The sequence below is a fragment of the Haliotis cracherodii genome, unplaced genomic scaffold (genome assembly GCF_022045235.1).
Source record: "Haliotis cracherodii isolate W230 unplaced genomic scaffold, xgHalCrac1.p SCAF_28, whole genome shotgun sequence".
In the NCBI taxonomy this organism is placed as follows: Eukaryota; Metazoa; Mollusca; class Gastropoda; order Lepetellida; family Haliotidae; genus Haliotis; species Haliotis cracherodii.
This window is the reverse complement of record NW_027266284.1, coordinates 4,392,757-4,414,120: the sequence shown is the minus strand read 5'-3', so window position 1 is coordinate 4,414,120 and position 21,364 is coordinate 4,392,757. Positions and strand designations below refer to the sequence as shown.

General features: G+C 42.3%; 1 protein-coding gene across 3 annotated transcripts in view; it reads left to right on the top strand.

The window, feature by feature from the left end:
* Positions 1–19,560, top strand: part of LOC139473393 (polycystin-1-like protein 1) — a 235,293-nt gene extending 215,733 nt beyond the window's left edge. For 2 of the 3 annotated variants that reach the window (XM_071255959.1, XM_071255956.1), the window contains 23 exons: positions 85–194; positions 719–825; positions 1,145–1,318; positions 1,605–1,727; positions 3,311–3,590; positions 3,862–4,011; positions 4,479–4,602; positions 4,908–4,992; positions 5,855–6,010; positions 6,341–6,459; positions 7,077–7,187; positions 7,751–7,877; positions 8,081–8,343; positions 8,716–8,950; positions 9,305–9,406; positions 9,873–10,013; positions 10,646–10,780; positions 11,275–11,496; positions 12,150–12,311; positions 13,135–13,305; positions 14,240–14,391; positions 15,076–15,275; positions 15,464–19,560. In XM_071255959.1, coding sequence (XP_071112060.1) covers positions 85–194; positions 719–825; positions 1,145–1,318; positions 1,605–1,727; positions 3,311–3,590; positions 3,862–4,011; positions 4,479–4,602; positions 4,908–4,992; positions 5,855–6,010; positions 6,341–6,459; positions 7,077–7,187; positions 7,751–7,877; positions 8,081–8,343; positions 8,716–8,950; positions 9,305–9,406; positions 9,873–10,013; positions 10,646–10,780; positions 11,275–11,496; positions 12,150–12,311; positions 13,135–13,305; positions 14,240–14,391; positions 15,076–15,275; positions 15,464–16,248 — 4,234 coding nt within the window. In that variant the 3' untranslated portion in view covers positions 16,249–19,560. The remainder of the gene's footprint in view (positions 1–84; positions 195–718; positions 826–1,144; positions 1,319–1,604; positions 1,728–3,310; positions 3,591–3,861; positions 4,012–4,478; positions 4,603–4,907; positions 4,993–5,854; positions 6,011–6,340; positions 6,460–7,076; positions 7,188–7,750; positions 7,878–8,080; positions 8,344–8,715; positions 8,951–9,304; positions 9,407–9,872; positions 10,014–10,645; positions 10,781–11,274; positions 11,497–12,149; positions 12,312–13,134; positions 13,306–14,239; positions 14,392–15,075; positions 15,276–15,463) is intronic. The other variant, XM_071255957.1, reaches the window with a different exon arrangement.
* Positions 19,561–21,364: the final 1,804 nt, after the last annotated feature.

The window sequence follows — 21,364 nt, the reverse complement described above, 5'->3', positions numbered from 1 at the left end:
GTTCAGAACAACACATCACAGCAAATGAAGATATTTAATTCAAAACTGTTGATGGCTTATTTTGTATTCTGATGTTTTTGATAGTCATCCTGATAGTCTGGGCAAGATCTGGAAAGTGCAGCTGTGGCACAACAATTCTGGCCCCTCCCCCAGCTGGTACCTGAGTCGAGTCCTGGTTCGAGATCTTGTTACAGGTGAGGGACATTCCTTGACAATTCCTGACAATTTGGTGAACAAAATGTCACACATTATTTCATCTCTAATAATTTCAAATTTGTCTGGATTAAAGTTATACATCCTGATAATGACTGATAAACAAGATGTGTGGCTTAGATTGCAACAATAAACAGTGCAGAATTGGGTCTCACAGCTGTGGCAGAATTCGCTGATCATGTTCAAATTCCAGATTTGTCCTGATTGGGAACCTTGCTGTGAGAGCACTATAACCGTACGCACAGGTTTCAGCAAAGTTGTAGAACATCTGAGATCTTCATCACTTTAGGATTTCCTCCTATATCAAACTCACAAGTCATGGCAAGACAAAGACCGCTTTATTGGTGTTAAACCCATTAACGCACTGCTTGGGTAGCCTCCAGGCTAGATGAAATTCCTCGTTTTATGATCGAGGCTTCTGTATATATGTGACTAGTAAGATTCAGGTATAATGTTAATGGAGAAAAAGCAACACTTGTCACGTGTAAGATGGTCATGGTTGCAGGACACGTGTACTACTTCCTGTGTGAGAGATGGTTTGCTGTGGAGGAGGATGATGGGAAGGTGGAAAGAGAAGTAATGGCGTTGGACGGAGATATCGGATTCTCAACGGTAAGTAACACCTCAGTTCATATTTGCAAATTTCTCTCTTCAAAGAAAGAAAAAATGAATATAACCACAAAAATTCCATTTAACACTTGCACCATGCAGGAGTGATTGTGTGTGACTGAAACTAGTGAGCAAAATCAAGCACAGTTTGATGTTTGGGAATGGTGTGGGAAATTTTGCCTTGAAAATAATCCAAATATATGTTCAGTGACATTGCACAACTTAATGGTGTGTGATGGATGCTCAAAATGCATTGTAATAATGAAACGAGATTTTATTGGAGCTTCAGTAAACTTTTAAGTTAAGGGTGTTGATGTTGTAGGTATTCTGGGCTAAGGGCACGCAGTACATGGCAGACTTCCATCTTTGGACGTCGCTGATGACACGCCCGGCTCACAGCCGCTTCACCCGCACCCAGCGCCTCACCTGCTGCCTTACCCTGCTCATGTCCTACATGTGTCTGAATGCAATGTGGTACAAACAGACCCTGACAGAGGTGAGACTCAAACTCAGACTTCAGCACTCTGTCATCATTTTACATAAGAATATTACTTTTTGACTAGAGAATATTGATGAGCGACTATTAGATTGTGTTATTACAGTAAAGACTTTGGATAATATTATATGATGAATCATGATTGTATTCATTTTAATGATGATATAGAATTGGTTCTCATGGAGAAATAATGATTACTTGAAGTTTATTAACACATGCTTACCTGACAGTGAAGTTCTCTGTATGCAAAGGTGACCCTGAATTAATGGATATCTTGTTATTCCAGCAGGTGCGAGGAGAGTTTGGGTTGCTGGACGCATCCTGGCAGAATGTGAGCACCGGAGCCATCATCTGCAGCCTCATCATCCCCCTCAACCTCCTGCTGGGCTTCCTGTTCAGGAGAAGTAGGGTGAGCAGGACGCTGTGCTACCGCAGACTTCCTTACCACTGTACTACTCCTTTCCTCTAAACAGTACTATCAGTCTGTCCTCCTGTACAACACTGCAGCACTCTATACCTCTCTATAGTGCTTCTACAACACTGCAGCACTCTATACCTCACTATAGTGCTGTACCACTCCTTTCCTCTAAACAGTACTATCAGTCTGTCCTCCTGTACAACACTGCAGCACTCTATACCTCTCTATAGTGCTTCTACAACACTGCAGCACTCTATACCTCTCTATAGTGCTTCTACAACACTGCAGCACTCTATACCTCTCTATAGTGCTGTACCACTCCTTTCCTCTGTACAGTACTATCAGTCTGTCCTTCTGTACAACACTGCAGCACTCTATACCTCTCTATAGTGCTGTACCACTCCTTTCCTCTGTACAGTACTATCAGTCTGTCCTTCTGTACAACACTGCAGCACTCTATACCTCTCTATAGTGCTTCTACAACACTGCAGCACTCTATACCTCTCTATAATGCTGTACCATTCATTGCCTCAACTATTGACAGCCATTTGGTCAACAAATCAAAGTTGAAATAAAGGACAAAAGTACACAATAATAGGCAGATTTAACAAATAAAGTGTTACTAATAAAGGTCAAAATACAAAGCAAACGGACGCCGGTTAAAAAATACAAAGTTGAAATAAAGATCAAAAGTATGCAATAATAGTCAAATGTTTTGGAGAGACATCATATGAAAAGAAAGAAAAATGTGTACTAAAGAACGTCAGTGCGCACAAAAGAACACTAAACTGCTAAAGGATGTTGACAATAAACGCTAGATGGTACGAACATTTATAGAGCATTTATATCCGAGTTTAATCAGCTTGTTCCGCTGTGAATGTGATAACTGCATGACGACTATACAAGTATTATGTCATTCCTCGTGCACCCACCGTCTGACGTTAAATATTTATACTGTATAATGTACACATTGTGTATATACATGTTGCATTTATGCATCATCACCGGGAAAGGACCTTTTTGCTTGTTGCAACACGAGGGTGTTATGATGCCGAGTTATGTTTCAGATGCACATTTTCATACCATCTGAAGAGTGTATACCATACCAATCTGGCGTTTTTTTGTCAACGTCCTTCAGCAGTTTAGTGTCCTTCGTGCACACTGATGTTCTTTAGTACACATTGTTCTTTCTTTTTATATGATGTCTTTTCGTAACTTTTGACTATTATATTGCATACTTTTGACCTTTCTTTCAACTTCGTATTTTTTAACCTGGCATCTGTTTGTTTTGTATTTAGACCTTTATAAGTAACATTTAATACTTTAGACTTAACATTTGACTGTTATCGCATACTTTTGTCCTGTATTTCAACTTTGTATTTTTGGACTGAACGGCCACCCATACTCAACACTCAATTTGACATAATACCACTCAGTATCACTGAAACAGTCTATTCCCCATCATTCCACTCGGTATCCCACTCATGTGACAGTGACACTGGTTCACCAAAATAATGAATGTTTGTGGTGAATATGATGGTATCTGCACATGTAAACATGGATGTGACTTTCAGGTGCGTTACCCAGGCTCGGAGCCAGACAAGCCCGAGTACGTGAGTGGGAAGCCAAGCGAGGAGGTGTCGAGGGAGCATGAGGAGGAGACTGTCCAGCCCATCATGACGTACTCCCTGCTGGACCAGTCCATCCTCAACTGGCAGAGCATCCAGGACTGGGCCCAGAAGCAGTGGATCAAGAGAGAGCAGGCCGTGCACTCCGGCTCCAACAGAGTGAAGACCAGCCACCCCAGCAGCCCCCAGACCCCGGCACCACCCGTCCTGCTCACACTCAGGAAAGGTGAGTGATGGGAGATGGCGTCAGTCTTAAGTGAAAATAAAAGGCAAACCAATCATAATGCACTTTCGTCAAAGAATCCCTTCCTAATAATGTTGTTTCTAGGCATATTTTTGTCATTAAATATACTTATGTGAAACGCAAGTAAGCTACTGATTATGATATTCCAAAATGGTTGTAAATGGCAACTTTGCTATTTAGAAAGTTTCCATGTAACAGACATAGCTAAAATGATTATTTTTCCTGTGAGTCTGTATTGATTTTTTTTGGACAGAGGAGGAAACTGATGTAGCATCAAGTGGGTTTGAGGACTCAACAAGCCAGGCTTACTCCCAGGGTGTAGCAGACAAGAACCGGGTGCAGCCCATACCAAGCGCACCTTCCCCCAGCCCACCACCGAGGTGTCAGGACACCTACCACAGAGGTATGTCCTCACTATCATGGAATTAGTAGCAAAACTGTAGTATCTGATTCACAGGGCAATTCATGCAGCATAAGTGAGTTAGTGCTTGGATACCAGTGAGTTGAAGTGGGGTTTAACATCTCGTTCAAGATTATTGCACTTTCATTGTGACGTGCATGCATGTGCGTGTGGCTGTTTGTACTAGTTCAAGACTAATGTCTGTTGTATAGTGCCAGACCCACTCCAGTCCTTGTTTAATTCCCTTAATGCCGAGTGCCAGGCAGGGAAACAACAAGTAACACCTTTTAGCGTCTTTTGGTTTGACGGGGTGGTCGGGTAGCCAAGTGGTTAAAGCGTTCGCCTGTCATGCCGAGGACTGGGTTCACTTGATAATTTATTTTGTAACACATTGTACTCATAACATATTTACCATGAATACTGAAAAATGAATATCAATTCTTAATGCAGTACATTGGATTTACTTTCAGATCAGCACCGACTCCATTCAAGTCGGCGAGTCTTCCTGCCATTTTGGTGCCGCTATATTGCATGGACACTATGTGCCGTTATCTCAGTTGGCTGTGCTGGCATCACAGTACTATATGGCTTCAGGTGAGTTCGCTTGTGTCTGCATCATCTGTTTGTTCCACACTTGGTGACACGAGTTCCAGGGGTGTATCTAGACCTGCTAGACTGCTGCTAGGTACTGCTGCTAGATCCATGATGTTAGGAATTCAAACATATTTGCATGAGTCTTATGTTTTCATAGAACATTGTCTTATAACATTAAAACAGAAATATTATGTTAATTAGATAAAATCAGTCCGTGTGAATTTATGCTTGAAATCCTGATACATGATGGGCTAAAGCCAACACAATGTTCCACCAGTGATTTAATGTGGTATTGTCTGTTGTAGGTTCGGGAAGACCAAGAGCACCATGTGGCTTCAGTCCCTGTACTTCAGCTTCATGATGTGCATCTTCATAGCACAGCCATTCCTGGTGAGTCCAGTTGTGTATCTCACATTGTCTAGTAGTTGTCTAACCTCGGTGTCTTGTATGATGTGCATCTGCATAGCACAGCCATTCCTGGTGAGTCCTGCTGTGTAGCTCACAGTGTCTAGTAGTTGTCTCACCTCGGTGTCTGGCATTATGTGCATCTGAATAGCACAGCCATTCCTGGTGAGTCCTGCTGTGTAGCTCACAGTGTCTAGTAGTTGTCTCACCTCGGTGTCTGGCATGATGTGCATCTGCATAGCACAGCCATTCCTGGTGAGTCCTGCTGTGTAGCTCACAGTGTCTAGTAGTTGTCTCACCTCGGTGTCTGGCATGATGTGCATCTGCATAGCACAGCCATTCCTGGTGAGTCCTGCTGTGTAGCTCACAGTGTCTAGTAGTTGTCTCACCTCGGTGTCTGGCATACAATTCCCACATATGCTCAACATGCTCTCTCTCAGTGGAAACCTTGAAAATGATATTGTAGAAAATATTGTGCATTCCAATGCTGCAGATAATCTTAGCACAAACTTCATTGAAACTATTGTAAAAACACAGTCTCGTTACTTCCCATGTCTTGAATCAATTTTTCTGCGAGGCATCCAAGACATGGGGCCTGCACAAGAATTCCTGACTTCCCCAGCATTGTCAGACTTCATACGTCCTTGTGAACTCATCCAGTGTGTACATGTTCTTGTATTCTTTCGGTACAGAGACTCCTAACCATGAACTTTCATTGATACAAGAATACTCATATTTCTCAAGGATTATAACACTTTCAGTGAAGGGAAATTTACTAGTGTGTCAGTTTGCTTTCATTGTTTCGAACAAATGTGTGGCTGTTTGTGAACTGATGTTGCTGCTGCAGATCCTGCTGACAGTAGTGTACACGGCCATGAAGCATCGCCAGGATCCATGTGTCCTCGATCACTATGATGACGGCTTCTACGGCATGGACAATGAGTTGGCCCGCCGCCGCAAACAGCGGGAGGTGGAGTGTGAGGAGTGGGAAGAACTTGAGAGGGTAAGATATTCATATAGTTGCTAATATGCCATTCTTGTTTCCCCTTGATTCCAGGGCAATTGCATGTCACTGGGTGAGTGAGTGAGTTAAAAGTTAACTTAACATTATTTCAGCCATACTATTCCAACAGGGCTGTCTGGTCTAGTTCCCAGTAGAAACAAGCTGCTGTATAGAGCTGTAAGGGCGAAAAAAGAAACTCATTCCTTGAAAGCTCTGATCTGCAAACATGACTTCTGTATTCAAAACCCTGATGTCATGAAGAGTATGTGAGCATTTGAAGCACCTATCGATACATGAAGTATATATCAATGTGTCATTGCTTACTTTCAGGGCGTGGCAGCTAGACAGAGGTGCCGCTACCTGAGGTTTGCCCGGCCCCCTCAGGAAAAGACGTTGATTGAAGCAAGGAAGAAGATCATCAGAGAGAAAAAGACACTGGGCCTCTTCAGGTAGATAGCTTTCACTGGCGTGTTAAAGCTACAGAGCGTCAGACACCATGGTGTCAGAACATTATCATGATTAACAGATAGCAGGGTAGCCCTGAGGTATAAGCATTTGCTCATCACACTGAAGATCAAGGTTGAATTCCATGTGGTTACATATGATGAACCCTTTTGCTGTAGTCCCTTGTGGAATGGCTGAAATATTACTAAAACTGACCTAAATGCTTCGCATTCACTTACCTTGACTTTATATTTTGGGTTTATTTCTTTTGGTAATACTTGATTGCCTGTACATTTTCAAATTAAACACCCATTTCATCATTGATCATTCGATTTTCCTGTCCAGAATTATTGCAACAAGTGCTTCCAATTATCGAGATGTTTTACTGTATTGATATGGCAATATCAGATTTCTCCTGGTCAGGTTTGAGAAAATGAGCCTTGAAATAATAGCTCTATTTTGCAATGAAGTCATGCATACAGTTATTGTCTAACATGAAATCATTGCCACTTAGTAGTATGCAGGACAGTAAAATGTATACATCAAATTGCACATGATGACTGGAATGACAGTTGTAATGTTGGCTGATAGCACATGTAGTTATGGCTGCCATGTGTTCCAGTGATAGTGTGGTGTTCTCAGTGATGTTCCCGCTGTTGACTATCATGGCGTACGGGAGAGACACAGCATCGCCGTTCTACTGCAACCAGGCCATCAAGGATGCTTTTGTAAAGTAAGTATATCTAGTAGTCCGGTACTGAAAAAAGGTGTTGATGATACATTATATTTATAAATATTTGATAGCCATCTTTGTCATTTCTGTGAAAGATGTAACCTGGAGATTCTGGGGCCGAGTAGGGAAGCAGGACCCTTGTTTGTTGTATGAGGGTCTGGTCCCATTGGTACGTCGTACCCCAACACATTCATCATTGCTCTTGCTATCAACCACCGATCTGCCTGTCCTGGGCACGATTACTGCTTCCTGTTATGTGTCTGGGATATTGCTGGCTGCAGTATGAAGCTACTTGCACTCAGTACTCAATACTTGTAACACTGAATAGTTCAATGCAATTAACATTAACAGAGCAATGCTTCTGGAATAGTAACAAAAGGTAAAATCAAGTTATTGCTAAACACATTTTGATGATTCAAATCTGCGGTAAAAATAGTTAAGGATTTGGTTTTGTTGACTTTCAAACAGTAATGGTGGAAATGTAGGTGCATATCACGTACCACTCCACTTCTAATGGAGACACCGATATACCTCAGATGAATATTGTGAAATTTGTGCTGCAGTTCCGGTCAGCTACCCTTCTCCCAGATCCAGACTCGTCGGGAATGGTTTGAGTGGAGTCGGATGACGCTGTTGGACGGTGTGTACAGTCAGAGTGTGTCCGTCACACCCTCTCAACCACACAAACAGGTATGCACAAACACACGTCAACTCTAATATCAGAAAGTACCAACTCCTTCACAGACACTCTTGCTATCTTCTGTATGATGCCCCTGTGGTGGTCCACAAATACCCAATACTTGTTATAAGCTGTAAAACATATCTACCACTGCATTGCTGTGTATATTCCTCATTAATTTTACGAGATAAATCACCTTACTCTCCATCCACAGATGGCCATCGGTCACCTCAACAGTTACCTGATCGGTGACGTGCATGTCCGACAGTTACGAGTGGGCCAGGAAGACTGCAGCAGCATCAGATACGTCACCAAAACATCACCGTGTCGGTATCAGTACAGCAGCAGCAGGCGTGACAACAGCATCGTGGGAGTCAACTCCTCCTGGACGGATCCCACCGCCTACAGCTTTTTGTTGTGGGGACAACATGGCACCTATGACCCAACCGGCTCCACTATCCAGCTGTCACGAAACAGGTAGGGAGCATGGCTCGGAATATTTGGATCTCTCCCATTAGACTCACATTAAGGCACAAAACATAATTCTTTAGCCTTATTCAAATTTCAAAATATGTTTTGAAAATTTCTGATATTATAGGTCATAGTTATTAATGATTTTATTCCAGTTGTAAAACACAAAATTCATGACAATGAGAATACATGGAATTTTTAAAATTTTATTTTACAAATTTTCTAAATAAATCAGTATCTGTTTATGCCATTAGAAGCGAAAGATGGTATAGGGGACATTTTAGGACGACATGCAGTGTGAATTTCTGATTATTTGTTGACTGACAAACACTGGAATTGAAATTTGACGACTTGTTGACGGGAATGTTACTGCTGCAGGTCCGAGGCTTACAGACAACTGCGTGAGTTGGAGGAGTCCAGCTGGCTGGATGTCCAGACTCGAGCGGTCATCGTGGAGCTCACCCTCTTCAATGTTCCCACAAACCTCTTCAGTTCAGTCACACTACTCCTCGAGTTTCCACCAACAGGGGGAGCTGACCCGTATCCCATTGTCATGGCGACACGGGTATTCTGCTACATCAGTGTCTGGGACAACTGTGTATTGGCCTGTGAGGTGAGACATAGAGTTCATCTTATTCAGAAAGTGGCGACATAATCAGGAGTGCTGTTTTGTCAGAATTTTGGCAATTTGTTATTTCCAATACACATTGCAGTTCCTGTACAGCGTAGGCCTACACGCTAAATGTGAGCTATTTCAACAGATACCCTATTGAAATTCATAGGGGCAGAGTAGGTCCACATACTAACAGTAAGACTGTTTGATCATACTTGAACCAAATAGCTGCTTTATCATGAATAGTGTATGGACAGAAGAGAGGTATTGAATCAGATGTAAGATTTTAAATAAATTCTTCCTCTGTGCACAGCATACATGTGGAATTGATCAGTGTTTGTATGCTGTTTTCAGTTGGTGTTTGTGGTTCTGACGCTGATGAAGATAAGATGTGAACTTTGTGAGATTGTCCGAAATCAAGCAAAATACTTCAACAACCTGTGGAACTACTTGGAGGTGAGGAGTGTTTTCTGCACAGATTAGTAGCAGTTAATATTCTTAACCACTGACAACATTCCGAAGTATGTTCAGGTTCACATTAAGACTGACTGGCCCAGGTATTCAACAATGTGAATAAATGTTCTCTATCGTAAGTCTACACAGTGAAATTATGGGAATAATGGCAATAACTTTCATGTCATGTGTGTTATGGGCCCAGGTTCGTGTTCATCAGACGTTGAGGTCCAAATAGGCTGTTGGGTACACAGCAAGTGATCAAAGAGTTCCCTCTCTACATGGATAGCCATTCCAGTCGTCCCCCACTGTCATATGCCAGGAGTGTTGCTAAATGTTCATGAAAACATACTAGCCCATCCTTACGTTAAAACCAGGAGTATACCATTATGATGCTGCTTTGATGGAATATTCAATGTCTTGGGAAAGTAACTTTAATTTAGTCTCTTGAATATTTTATCTATTCTAGTTCACCTTTGGCCTGCTGTCCTTGACCTATGTTGTGTGCTACATGTTCCGCTTTGTGTTGGTGGCCGACATTGTGGAGGACCTCCGGAACACCTTTTACGAGGAGTTCATCAATGTCTCCTTCCTGGCACTCTGGGATGAGGTGCGTGGACATTGACAATTTCATTCCTTGCACAAGATGCTTTTTTCCTGAAACATTTTCCTGAGTAATAAACACAAGAAAATTTTATTATGCTTGTAGCTATTAGGGGTGAAACAGTTGATCCAACTATTGATGTATTATGACAGTGGCAAATTATGTATGATTGAAAAGCTAAGAGATTGATAATTGACATTGATACCATGCTTGGACTTTTTTGATATTTGTAAGACAATACAAAACATATCCATAATCTCCAGCACTTGTTAGTGCCATAAAGTTTTTGAGTCAGAACACGTTCTAAGTTTACATCTACACCTGACTAGAAGAGTTATCTCCCTTAGATCTCCAAGTTCCCAACAATCTACTGCACCTTATGGTGAACGTGTTCACCCTATCACCATTTCAAATAAAGCTAGTTGATAGCATTGTTGGTAGAGATGCTTTTTGGTGTTTTTAACTGTCATAAGACTATTTAGTAGTTTAAGTTCCATCAGTACTCAGCCATATCAGCTATACAAGAAAGATCCTTACACCCGAACACGTTTTACCATTGACAGATATTATTTTACTTCACATGTTGATGTGTATAGTGTTGAATGGCAGAAGCTTACCAGTGCCTGATTTGCCTGTAGATCCTGAGAGCTGAAGTGGGACTGCTGTTGTTCTTCGTCATTGTGAAGTTTGTGCCACTCCTGAGATACATCACAGTGTGTGCCAAGTTCAGCAACATCTACAGACGAGCACGGAAGGAGATCATCCTCTTCATGGTATGAACAAGGGTCACAGTTCTGACAGCTGACATACATAAGTTTAATGAGAATGAACAGGTTAATTCCATCCCCAATCTGTGAAAAAACAGGACATGAGGACATCCTCAAAGAGATGTTCTTGAGAAACAACCCTTACTTGGAGCAGAGCTGTTGAGTGTCTTAAGTTGACAGATTTTTTACTCAAGAAGATGTAGATGTTGTCCTCATACAGAGTGAAAATGTGATGATCAGAACTGTCAACCTTTAACTGTAATTCCCCTGAAAAGTGTAATTTTTGTTGGATAGAAAAAAAACATGCACAAAAAAAGAATTAATTCTTTTCCTGACAGACACTATGAGGAGAAACTAGTGTAGAAATATATGAAATTTTTATTACTTCAATGTCCACTAATGGGTCAACAGGTCATTTAACCTATTATTTAAGAAAGTAATATTGGGAATGCATGATGTCCTGTTGGTATGTTGAGTTACGATAGAGATCTGTTTTCCAGGCCCTGTATGTCTTTATCCTGTGTGCCTTCACGGGTTTGGGAGTGGTTCTGTTTGGCTCTGTCTCTCTTGGGCTGAGGAACGCCTGGTTTGGATTGTGGTCAATGACGGCATTGATGGTGAGGATACACGCTCCACCTGACCTGGAGGTCAACAGCTCCCCCTGGTGGCTGATATTTGTATTCAGCTATCTTGTCTTTGGTGTTGGACTGCTCACAAGCTATGTAAGTGGAGGGAAAGTTTTGAATGGACATCTGCAATTCATCAAATTTGTGATTGTAATTTTGATATTTTGCTACCTTATGTCCCAGCAATACCGACCTTTTATGTGTAAATTTAGAAGCAAACTTTTTAATTACATATCACTTTCACAATTATGTGTTCTAATCACTATCAGTAGATTATTTTGTAAAATAAAAATACTTAGAAAAGGTTGATTCTGTGTATTCCAAGTGTCAGAAACTAACAAGTTTTTGTATGTGTCAAATTCAGAAAATATGATGACATTTTGATTCAAATAAAAAATCAATCGATACGGGAACAAATGGATACCAATTTCAATCAAGTTTTGTATCGATATAAATTTACATCTCGTATCGTATCGTGAGAATTATCTACCAATGCATTGGTACAATCGGTGAATCATGACATCCCTGCAGGGTAGCCTAGTGGTTAAAGTGCTTGCTTGTCATGCAGTAAACATAGGCTCAGTTCCCCACATGGTTACAACGATGCCCATTCTTGGTGTCCCCTGCTCTAATACAGGTGGGATATTACTATTAATTGTATAAAACCATATTCTTTTACTCACTCAGAATTTGACTGATCTCAGACCCCTTAATGTTAAGCTGAACTGTTTTTCTTCTGATGTTGTCAGATGGTTGCAGTGATGTCTCGCCGGCTGAAGGTGTACAAGCAAGGGGACATTGCCATGATGGGGATTGTGGACAGCATCAAGTGTCTGTACCAGAGGCTGCTGCTGTGTTCTGGCATCCAGAGAGTGCAGCCCATCGAGGAGCCAGAGAATGTCCTGCCTCCTGTAAGTTGTCTCCCTTTATTCACAGCTTCTTCATCTTCATATGCATAAGTTATGTTGATAATTATTAGGGCTGAGACAGGGCTGGGGTACTCAGGTCAGGTGGGTCCTGAGTAGGTGATATATTGTTTAATGACAAAAATTGAATGTGACTACATGGTGACTCTACATTTTTTTCTGACTATGCACACATTCATTCTGACAATTTTATGTTAAAATAATGATAAAGATTTAGTCAAGTTTTTTTCTGACTATGCACACATTCATTCTGACAATTTTATGTTAAAATAATGATAAAGATTTAGTCAAGTTCAGTGCATGTATGATCAGAATGTTTTACACATGTATTTAAATAGTTTTTGCCATGGCTCCTGTAAAACTCAACACTTGAGACTGACAGCGAGTACCCAGTTAGGGTCGGGTAATAGGGGGTCGGGTACCTGGGTCGTTAATTTGGATTCATCCCAGTCCTGATTATTATCATAATAGATTCCAAAGTGGCAATTGGACTAATTTTGCCTGAACGATATTTTTTTTGTTTGAGTTGGTGGTTAAAAAACTATAAATAATTTTTCATTTAAAAAAAGTTGTTTTTAATAGAAGAAAAATTAGTTTTAATGACCAAGGGTTTCAGTTTCAAAGGGTTACCTGCCTTCCAACATTTACCTTTTGTCTTTTTAATATTGAAATGGGTGAACAAGGCAAGAATGGAAACTTAACATTTGCATTTTATTCATGATATGTGAAATTTTCGGTTGGCAGATCTGTAAAGTAGTTAAACAATAGATGTCTGAGTATGTGACTTACCTTGCATGTGTGGTTGCAGGAGTTCACCATGGCAGAGATTGAGTACCAGGTTGATGAGCTGCTGTTCAGGATGAACAACCTGGCTGGCTCCAGCAGCCTACCAGAGAAACCACAGGGTTACCTCACAGATTCCACTGACGCCAGTCACGGAGCAGGGGATGATGGAATATCTAGCGGCGGGGGATCAGAGGTGAGGAATACACATGGAATATACCGATTTCATTGGTTTAGCAGAATTGGTCCTAAGTGTATGTTTGTCAAAACCCCTTCCTTCTATAGGTATAAGGGCAGAATCGGTCTCCAATATTGTCCTCATTGGAATTCCAGGGAAGACTTGGTCCCCAGTAGCACATGCCTGTCTCCCCTTGGCGATTGTGAGGCAGTGTGGTGGTCACCAGAACCCTATACTTGTCTCCCTGTGGAGATTGTGTGGCCGAGTGATCACCAGAACACTATACTTGTCTCTCTGTGGATTGTGTGGCCGAGTGATCACTAGAACACTATACTTGTCTCTCTGTGGAGATTGTGTGGCCGAGTGATCACCAGAACACTATACTTGTCTCCTTGTGGAGATTGTGTGGCCAAGTGATCACCAGAACACTATACTTGTCTCTCTGTGGAGATTGTGTGGCCGAGTGATCACCAGAACCCTATACTTGTCTCCCTGTGGAGATTGTGTGGCCGAGTGATCACCAGAACCCTATACTTGTCTCCCTGTGGAGATTGTGTGGCCGAGTGATCACCAGAACCCTATACATGTCTCCCTGTGGAGATTGTGTGGCCGAGTGATCACCAGAACCCTATACATGTCTCCCTGTGGAGATTGTGTGGCCAAGTGATCACCAGAACCCTATACTTGTCTCCCTGTGGAGACTTCACATAAAAAGTAAATTTTAATCGCTCACTTGAATATCATGAGCTCTGTTTGGTACAGTTTATTGTATGCAGCAGCCATACATAGACGTGCAAGAGATTGATTACCATGGTACAGCTGAATATTGCTGAGTGCAGGATACAATTCCATGAAATAACAGGTTTTATGTATTTTTAGCATTAAGTGAAAACACTGCTTTCATTTCCTGTTCTATTTCATGCTTCAACAGAAAGCCATTGTTATATTCCAGGATCAAGCAGGTGTGGGGACAGACAGACTGGAGCTGAGGGTACAGAAGATTGAAGACAAGCTGTATGCTAACGAGCCATACCTGGCACAGCTGCTCAAACTAGACAGCATTGGTGCGGATGTGTTGTCCCAGGAGAAGGAGAAACAGCTCAGGTGAGTCAGACGTTGCTGAAATCATCAGGTATATTCAAAGGCCAAAGTAACTGAGTAACATGTTCTTATATATCAAAGGGTGGTAGTTGGGATGCCTTTGTGCTTGAAGTGTTCAGTGCTATCATTGTAAGTCTCTGTGATCACTCTGAGATCTGTGTCCAGATTCCGATTTTCAGAAATCAAATACATTTGTTTCTGTTGATGAAGAGAGAAAAATCGAGAAATTGAAGAATATTGATTGCATTTACCTTAGTTCTGGAGAATCTAATTGGTTACCTATAGCCTGGTCTTTTAAGATACTTCTTCCTTTAACTTTATTGGTCTACCAACTTAGAAAATATGTATCATGCATAGCCAAATTGTCAATGGCACCAACTCTCTTGGGGCAGAGTTGCATCCCTCAGGCAAGGTAGAATCCTACAGTTTTGCCCGTTTTATGACTTTTGGTTTTTCAGACCAATAGCCATGCTCTGTGGTCTCATGAAAGTGGTAAACATCTAAGACCTGCACTTAAAGATTTTCGCCAACATGAAGCTGACACGCCATGCCTAATCTGAAATACCGTTCAAAGGGACATTAAACACAACTAACTTATTCAGATCAGAAGATATAATAAGAATAAAATTATAGGTTTTATATAGTAAAATATGGTTTGTCCCAAACAAAACTTTTTCTGTGTTGCAGGTCTCACCTTGAACTGGAGATCTTCAGACAGCTGCAACTGCAGAGACAGGAGCATGGTGGCACAACCCAGCTGCTTAGCAACCAGAATCCTGGTATCACTGCAGCACTGCATGGTAGAAGCGTGGAGCGTTCACCATCATCAGCCTCTAATGGAAGTCATAAGCTGCCACACCTTGAGTTGCCAAAAACTAAGGATTTAGGTAGGTCTATGTCATGGTTATTTGATTAAGAAGCTTACAAAGCTTTAGATGCAATGATAAGCAATTGTGACCCTTACCTACATTGCATTAAATTCTTACTTATCATAGTGTCCTACCTTCGTGTGTGCCTTGGTATTCTAATTATCTTGATGACCTGGAACTAATTGGACATATGTTTCTTTCATCAGTTGCCAGTCTAACAAAACCAAAGCCTAAATCTGGAGCTTCACCAATATGTCCTGAAAGGTCAAGGTCAGATGTGAGGAGCCCACCAAGTCTGGCCTCGCCATCGGGGATACATCCAGAAGCAGGGTCGTCAAGTCCAGAGTCACCTCATAACAAGAGGTCAGGGGACACAAGACCAAAGGTGAAGGTCGGACCTCCTGTGCCGCCTAAACCTGTCAGTAATCTTCTGCTCAGCAAAAGCCCATCCAGTAGGGTGGGGAAATCAGGTAAACCATCTTCATCATCAGAGAATGCCAGTCCCCAGAGCTCAGAAAGCGAGAAGGTTCACAGGAGAACAGACTCGTCATCTGGCCAGTCTGGCAGCATAGAGAGGACTGGAAGTGTGAAACAACCAACAATCAAACCAGAACTCCCTCCTAAACCCACATTCATACAAACAACTTTAGATGAACATGCTCACTTTGACTCCAATAAATCCTTGTCTGTGGGCAGCCAGAAACAAAGACAGTTTAAACTTCCACCAGAGAGAGTCCTTCAGAGAGGGGACCTGTGTGGAAATATTGCAGCAGAATCCAGTTCCGGTTCGGAGCAGGATGCTGCTCACTTTGGTCGACGTCCATCTGGGAAGCGGAATCTCCGGAAAACCAAGTCCCGAGGGAAGGGGAAGGGATCTGGTGGTTTGTCTCCTGCCTTGATGCTAGAGGATTTGACTCTGGATAACCCGGAGATAGAGGACCTGGAGCAGGCGGGCATGTTGGAGAACGTGATCCAGGAACAGGAATTGTGATACAAGTGCTCAAATACAGTTCATTACCATTCATGACATGGCAGTATCATTGACATGGAATCACTTGTCATGTAGACCAGGAAAAAGGACATGGGCACAGTGGCCTAAGAAGATGCTGAGATTTCATTTTCAAAAATGTATTTTTTAGGCGTGACTGGGTCTGATTATTCCTGGTGAGAATGTCAGCATCATACATCAAATGTTTGTCATAAAGCTGAAGCATTAATCGAGGTAAATCAATCCTATGTAGTTCCCACCCCTGCAGCAAGCCTGCAAGGAAACCACAGCTTACTGAAACAGGGCCCGTTACTCTACGTTCGTTCCCACCCCTGCAGCAAGCCTGCAAGGAAACCACAGCTTACTGAAACAGGGCCCGTTACTCTACGTTCGTTCCCACCCCTGCAGCAAGCCTGCAAGGAAACCACAGCTTACTGAAACAGGGCCTGTTACTCTACGTTCGTTCCCACCCTTGCAGCAAGCCTGCAAGGAAACCACAGCTTACTGAAACAGGGCCCGTTACTCTACGTTCGTTCCCACCCCTGCAGCAAGCCTGCAAGGAAACCACAGCTTACTGAAACAGGGCCTGTTACTCTACGTTCGTTCCCACCCCTGCAGCAAGCCTGCAAGGAAACCACAGCTTACTGAAACAGGGCCTGTTACTCTACGTTCGTTCCCACCCCTGCAGCAAGCCTGCAAGGAAACCACAGCTTACTGAAAAGGGCCCGTTACTCTACGTTCGTTCCCACCCCTGCAGCAAGCCTGCAAGGAAACCACAGCTTACTGAAACAGGGCCCGTTACTCTACGTTCGTTCCCACCCCTGCAGCAAGCCTGCAAGGAAACCACAGCTTACTGAAACAGGGCCTGTCACTCTACGTTCGTTCCCACCCCTGCAGCAAGCCTGCAAGGAAACCACAGCTTACTGAAACAGGGCCTGTTACTCTACGTTCGTTCCCACCCCTGCAGCAAGCCTGCAAGGAAACCACAGCTTACTGAAACAGGGCCCGTTACTCTACGTTCGTTCCCACCCCTGCAGCAAGCCTGCAAGGAAACCACAGCTTACTGAAACAGGGCCCGTTACTCTACGTTCGTTCCCACCCCTGCAGCAAGCCTGCAAGGAAACCACAGCTTACTGAAAAGGGCCCGTTACTCTACGTTCGTTCCCACCCCTGCAGCAAGCCTGCAAGGAAACCACAGCTTACTGAAACAGGGCCCGTTACTCTACGTTCGTTCCCACCCCTGCAGCAAGCCTGCAAGGAAACCACAGCTTACTGAAACAGGGCCCGTTACTCTACGTTCGTTCCCACCCCTGCAGCAAGCCTGCAAGGAAACCACAGCTTACTGAAACAGGGCCCGTTACTCTACGTTCGTTCCCACCCCTGCAGCAAGCCTGCAAGGAAACCACAGCTTACTGAAACAGGGCCCGTTACTCTACGTTCGTTCCCACCCCTGCAGCAAGCCTGCAAGGAAACCACAGCTTACTGAAACAGGGCCTGTTACTCTACGTTCGTTCCCACCCCTGCAGCAAGCCTGCAAGGAAACCACAGCTTACTGAAACAGGGCCCGTTACTCTACGTTCGTTCCCACCCCTGCAGCAAGCCTGCAAGGAAACCACAGCTTACTGAAACAGGGCCCGTTACTCTACGTTCGTTCCCACCCCTGCAGCAAGCCTGCAAGGAAACCACAGCTTACTGAAACAGGGCCCGTTACTCTACGTTCGTTCCCACCCCTGCAGCAAGCCTGCAAGGAAACCACAGCTTACTGAAACAGGGCCCGTCACTCTACGTTCGTTCCCACCCCTGCAGCAAGCCTTCAAGGAAACCACAGCTTACTGAAACAGGACCTGTTACTCTGGTCAGTACAGTCTCCATGCTGTGTCTCTCAACTGGAGCAGGAGTTTTTCCGAAATATGAACTAGCATAAGAACATACTGAATTGATTTCTTAAGTAAGAACTTAACGGAAAAACACTGATAGATTGTCCTATTCAAAACCTTTTATGTTTGGAGGAAATGTTTTTTATATTACTTTGTATTTTCTTGATCAAAGTTTTGATAGGATACTGTTTTGACTTTGAATACATAAACTGTGTTATGTATGAGGTCATAAAATCAACTGCACAAGTGTTGTGTACAATCAAGAACTTTCATATGTACATCCTTATATTTGTCTCATTTTATTATTCATCATAATGTAGTGAGCGAGCTTCATGATCAAATATGTACAAAATAATTGTTATTGTTCAGTCCATGTTGTGCCAAATATTTAAAACTGTTATCTTCGTTTCAATTTCTATTTCTTGTGGAGTTTTGTGGTGGGGAAAGCAGCATGCATTGTCCAAACTTGGGACACATTAATCAGATGCAGGTGTCATTGGCCCAACACGACACTATGCCATTGCACACCACTCTGATGATTAAACCTTTGTCACACTGTTAATTAAGATGTGAAGCGATTGGAAATGTTTTATACAAATAATGGTAAATTATACTTCAATACAGTAAATATGGTATCTGGAATTAAGGAAACAAAGAAATGGTAGAAAGCAGTTTAAAGTTTACCTTTAATATTTGGGGAACAATATTTTGACAGTCAGAATTGAAATTTCTTGAGAATGTTTTACAAGGATTATTTATATGCATACTTATAGTCAAATTCACAGAAATATTTTTGTGACTATTCATGTTACTTTTGTGATCTATGCAAAGATTTGTGACAAAATATTTATGTTGTGACTAGACAGTCTTGTTTACAAGCTATGCAAAACATTTATATTCAACACTGTTTCCAAACCTACATACATATTTTATTGAGTTTTGAAGTTGAATGTTAATATCATACATGTATCTAGTGGAGATCTAGTCAGACATTTCTCGTGCAGTAATGAGCCGTTAACATACATTTTTTTTATGTTATGCGTTGTTTGTTATTATATTTGAAATAGCTAAATCACACTCAGTTTATGAACATATAGCATCAATCCGTCCAGAATATTTATCATCATATCCCATAGATTTCATATTCTGGCCTATCAGTGCGTAGAGCTTTTGTTGTTGGAGAAGAAATTCAGAATTATTTACTTCCTGAATTCTTTGGTTTGACCATACTGTTGTTGAGCATTATTACAACAAAACAGACTACAGGTTTGATGAGAGTGAATGATGCTGTATTCCTGCCAACATATCCTATGCTATATATGTTTGTCCTAGAAACTAGTCCTATTGACTGTAACTGATATATGGTTATACTATTTTATTGTTTGATACATTTTAGTGTCCATTAGATTTTACAAATGAATAAAATTGGTGATATTTATGAGCCTTCTTGTTTATTTGAAATCAAAATATGGTGGATTATGGTGTCATGTACAGCACACAGGTAACAAATCAGACGAAGTTAAGTAGTTGGATGGGTGACAGAGTTCAGCAGCTTGACTCCAGGGGATTTTGATGGTTTTTTTATGGGACCTTTTTTCTGATTGTCAAAGGTTAAAAAATGTCTGAATAGATTTCAAAGTGTTCGAAATGTGAGCATGTCCTTGGGCAAGGAAACATTTGAAAGTTACCGTTTTGTATCATTTCGGATATCAAAGGTATGCATGAATGTTTTTTATGTGCATATTACTGTACTAAAACATGATGATCATAGATTTTCCACCATGTGAAATATTGAGTTCAAATTGCGTTATGTTCACATATGCTGTGGCGCAAGGGCCTGGCTGAGCAGAACACTATTGTGTATGTTCACATATGCAGTGACGCAAGGTCCTGGCTCAGCAGAACACTATTGTGTATGTTCACATATGCAGTGACGCAATGTCCTGGCTCAGCAGAACACTATTATGTATGTTCAAATATGCAGTGACGCAAGGGCCTGGCTGAGCAGAACACTGTTGTGTATGTTCACGTATGCAGTGACGCAAGGTCCTGGCTGAGCAGAACACTATTGTGTATGTTCACATATGCAGTGACGCAAGGGCCTGGCTGAGCAGAACACTATTGTGTATGTTCACATATGCAGTGACGCAAGGGCCTGGCTCAGCAGAACACGATTATGTATGTTCACATATGCTGTGGTGCAAGGGCCTGGCTCAGCAGAACACCATTATGTATGTTCACATATGCTGTGGTGCAAGGGCCTGGCTCAGCAGAACACGATTATGTATGTTCACATATGCTGTGGTGCAAGGGCCTGGCTCAGCAGAACACCATTATGTATGTTCACATATGCTGTGGTGCAAGGGCCTGGCTCAGCAGAACACCATTATGTATGTTCACACATATGCTGTGGCGCAAGGGACTGGCTCAGCAGAACACTGTTATGCAAGCCCACAGGTTACCACTAAGTCTCCACTATCTTGACACCTTTGTCATCAAGGCTCATACGACCACCTTAACCTTGTGGCACTATAAGGATCTTGCTTAGCAAAACACTATTATACAAGCTGACATCTTCTCATTAAGTCACCAGGTTATTTATTTCCCTTCACCTGGCTGCAGGTTCTTCTGACAGTCCTTGAGAGTTTAATAAGATCACACGTGGCTCACATCATATCAATACATGAACATCTTGTAAGGATCAAACGCTTCATCACCTTTCCCATGGGAGAATACATTGAAAAATAAAGACCCTGCTATGAACAGCGAACACAATGATTGTTTAGCTATCAGGTTCTCATAAAACTTTTTTGTTTATCCATAAATAACCCTTAGCAATGCCATGGCTTGATGAAAATCACCGTCTATGTGCCGTGGGTATGCTGTAAACACACAATATCATTTCTTTGGACAGGGCAACACTCATGACTTGCCACAGGTCGGTCGTCCATATGTGACGTCGCGTCAACAGGACAACCATATTCGTATTGTGCATCCATGTAATCGATACCAAACTGCCACATAAACAGCATGGACAACTCCTGGGTTGAGACCAATTAGTGCCAGAACAGTACGAACCTGGGTAAGGCAGCACAACATCCGGCCCCAACGTCCAGCAATACGCCCGCGTCAGTCCGGCAGCTGTGGCTTGGTGGAGGCGGAATCTAAGGTTTAGAAGACAAGACTGGGACAGTATACTGTTTACAGGTGTCACGGGCAACTCTGATGGTCACTCAGGGGTC